Source organism: Limulus polyphemus, unplaced genomic scaffold (genome assembly GCF_000517525.1).
Source record: "Limulus polyphemus unplaced genomic scaffold, Limulus_polyphemus-2.1.2 Scaffold2984, whole genome shotgun sequence".
NCBI lineage: Eukaryota > Metazoa > Arthropoda > Merostomata > Xiphosura > Limulidae > Limulus > Limulus polyphemus.
In genome coordinates, this window is record NW_013668594.1 from 121,689 (window position 1) to 125,074 (window position 3,386).

A 3,386-nucleotide genomic window follows, 5' to 3' on the forward strand; every position below is an offset into this window, starting at 1 on the left:
GTACAAGTTAGGTAGGGTTAATGTGTTGATGAAAGGTACTCGGGTGTTCTTTAACTAATAGTGTACAAGTTAGGTAGGGTTAATGTGTTGGTAAAATATACTTGGGTGTTTTCTAAACTAACAGTGTACAAGTTAGGTAGGGTTAATGTGTTGATGAAAGGTACTCGGGTACTCTGTGAACTGAAATTGTATAAGCTAGGTAGAGTTAATGTGATGAAGATACTCTGAACCGAAAAAAACGTCTGCATTCTTTTCACGTCAAATGTTTGTTGTTGTGCTCATTTAATCGTTATCTATGAAAGTCTGGAATCATGATAATGCTCTCACTTCGTTTTTTTAAAAGGTGTTACACAATTTTAGAAATAAATTAACCCTCCTTTACAGGGGTTGTCATACATTTATAATTTTCTGTAGCAGAATAGTATATATATATATGTATATTAATTTAGTATAGACAAGACAGTAGAAACAACAACACAAATAATAATAATAGATGTTTTCATTTCGAAATTGGAGCAATTCTGATTAAATCTGACTATTAAGCTTGTAAATCAGTAAATCATTGTATTGGAAATTCATTTCCGAGTGTCATTCCTCCTTTGGACAAGTGTCATTCGTTTGTTATCGTCAGAGTTTCGAAGTATTAACATAATTCGCTGTATTTTCGTTGAAGTCTTGAAAGGAAACTCGCCATCTTGTGGGATGTAAGGCGTTTTAGGGCCATTTCCCTGACAAGGTATGAAACGAAAAAACAGACAATATTGTCTTCGTGATCATCAATATGACGTGGCGATTACCATTTAGTATTCTGCAAATATATGCAGTATCGTTAGAACGTTTAAAATTTGAGTTACATTTGAGTGACTAATGCATATTAACTTACCTATAAGATGAAGCAGAGTAAAAAAAAAATACTTCATTCTTCTTCCTTGACAGCATCCTTGCTGGTTTCCTCCTTACTATAGCTTCGTCTATATCCTGGCCCGTATCCGAGATAGCCAGATGGACTGGCCCACTCATATCCCAAGTAATCCTTTAAGAGTCCGTAACTAGACTGGTAATAGCCAGGATAAGAATTATTAATACCACCATAGGGACGATATGAATTGGAATGTTCCTTGTCACCTGATACTCTATATTCCCCCGTCTGAAGGTTATAATAGATACGATGATCGTCCGGATAGTTTCGATCTCCATACCGTGAGTCGTGGCGGTAATCCTTTTGTTTGGATAACTCATTATCGTTGTATCGATATGGAGAATAACTGGGATTGTGATTCCGATCAAATGAGTACTTTGGCTCATCTCGATAGTACGTATATCTGTTTCCATAGTAACGTCCTTCTGGTTCATTACTTGAATGGTATGAAGGATTGTACCGATCCTGATAATCAGGTCTGTTATCGAGACTGTATTTACTGGTGGTTTGCTGGTATCGACTGTTGTAGCTGTTTACTGGACGCTTTCCATAAAGATCATTATACCTGTTGCCATAGGAATACTTGCCATTGCTAGAACTGTCATAATGAGTCCCGTATCTGTAATCTGGTGCATCGCGATAAATGTACTTGTCATACGGGTATCGAACATAATCGCTGTACGTACGGGGTCCTCCATAAACCGAGTCTTCAGCCTGGTTAAACCGGTTGTACGGGTCTTCCAAACCAAGAGCAATGTGCCCCCGCAAGAAGAGGAAACAGAGGTTCTGAAAATAAGTAAAAAATAAAAAATAGTCAGAGTCAATGTTAACATCATTGACTCAGTCTTGGTGTACATAAGAGTTCAATCAGAATATTTTTAAAGCATAAAACATCCTAAGCTTTAGTTGTGAGAAGATTGGCACCATTACACATCTTATTTACCCGTGGAAAGTTTCAATAAAGTCACCTACATTACAATAAATATTGAGAAGACATCATGTATTATGTGCTGTTATAGAAATATTGTATATCATTGTTAACTCAAAAAGTGAAATTAAGATATCAAAATTTCATTTTTATAATAAACCGTATTCGAAATGTTTCTTATACATTAAAAACTGATACAGAAAGTAGGAGAGTTTGAGCGAGATGTTAAATATGAGTTTGTTTTAGTGCAAATCTATAAAATGGGCTACCGAAGACCTACACCTACTCTAAGTACATCTCACCAGCTTAACTTACCTAGGTGCTACAATGGCTATAGTAGGTGTGGGTCTTCAATACATACATCTCATACAACTACAATGACTAGAGTAGATCAGCTTACATTTAAATCCCAAATACAAGTCAAAGATCAGCTTACACTTAAATACCAACTACAAGTCAAAGATCAGCTTACATTTAAATCCCAACTACAATGTCGAAAGTCAGCTTATACTTAAATCTCAATTACAATATCGAAAGTCATCTTATACTTAAATCTCAACTACAATTTCAAAAGTCATCTTATACTTAAATCTCAACTACAATGTCGAATGTCAGCTTATACTTAAATCCCAACTATAATGTCGAAAGTCATCTTATACTTAAATCCCAACTACAATGCCAAAAGTCAGCTTATACTTAAATCTCAACTACAATGTCGAAAGTCATCTTATACTTAAATCTCAACTACAATGTCAAAAGTCAGCTTATACTTAAATCTCAACTACAATGTCAAAAGTCATCCTTATACTTAAATCCCAACTACAATGCCAAAAGTCAGCTTATACTTACACCAACAATGAAGAAGTGTTTATTATTGTATTACCGTCTTTTCTTCTTGATCGTTATCGAAACGATTTAATTTACTCTCACAAATTAGCGTCTTAATAGCTACACTTCCATCAGTTGATCACATCTGGCTAATTAGCAGATATATAAAACGTTATTTAGATGCACCAACAAACCACCAGTAAAGTATACATCCTATCAACTTGTAATTTAACAAAATAAAACTGAGATCGAGACAGATCGCTGATTTGTGGTTTCAGTTATAAGTACACATGTATTATTAAAATGTATAAACGTCATTTCAAATAATATGAGAGTTATAAAAATTTCATATAATATTTTTCTGTGTTGTTTCAAATAAATTTTGATTTTAAAAATCACTTGTCTTTCCGCGAAGTTTTCGGGAATATAAAACAATCAAGAGAATCAAAATATTACAGTGTATTTCTTAAAGTATTAAAAGGAATCAAAATATTACAGTGTATTTCTTAAAGTATTAAAAGGAATCAAAATATTACAGTGTATTTCTTAAAGTATTAAAAGGAATCAAAATATTACAGTGTATTTCTTAAAGTATTAAAAGGAATCAAAATATTACAGTGTATTTCTTAAAGTATTAAAAGGAATCAAAATATTACAGTGTATTTCTTAAAGTATTAAAAGGAATCAAAATATTACAGTGTATTTCTTAAA

General features: G+C 33.2%; 1 protein-coding gene across 1 annotated transcript in view; it reads right to left on the reverse strand.

Moving 5' to 3' along the window:
- Positions 1 to 916: 916 nt before the first annotated feature.
- The window catches only part of LOC111088009, a 3,928-nt gene continuing 1,458 nt past the window's right edge, over positions 917 to 3,386 (reverse strand). Inside the window, exon 2 of the mRNA XM_022396719.1 lies at positions 917 to 1,705. Coding sequence (XP_022252427.1) covers positions 917 to 1,705 — 789 coding nt within the window. The remainder of the gene's footprint in view (positions 1,706 to 3,386) is intronic.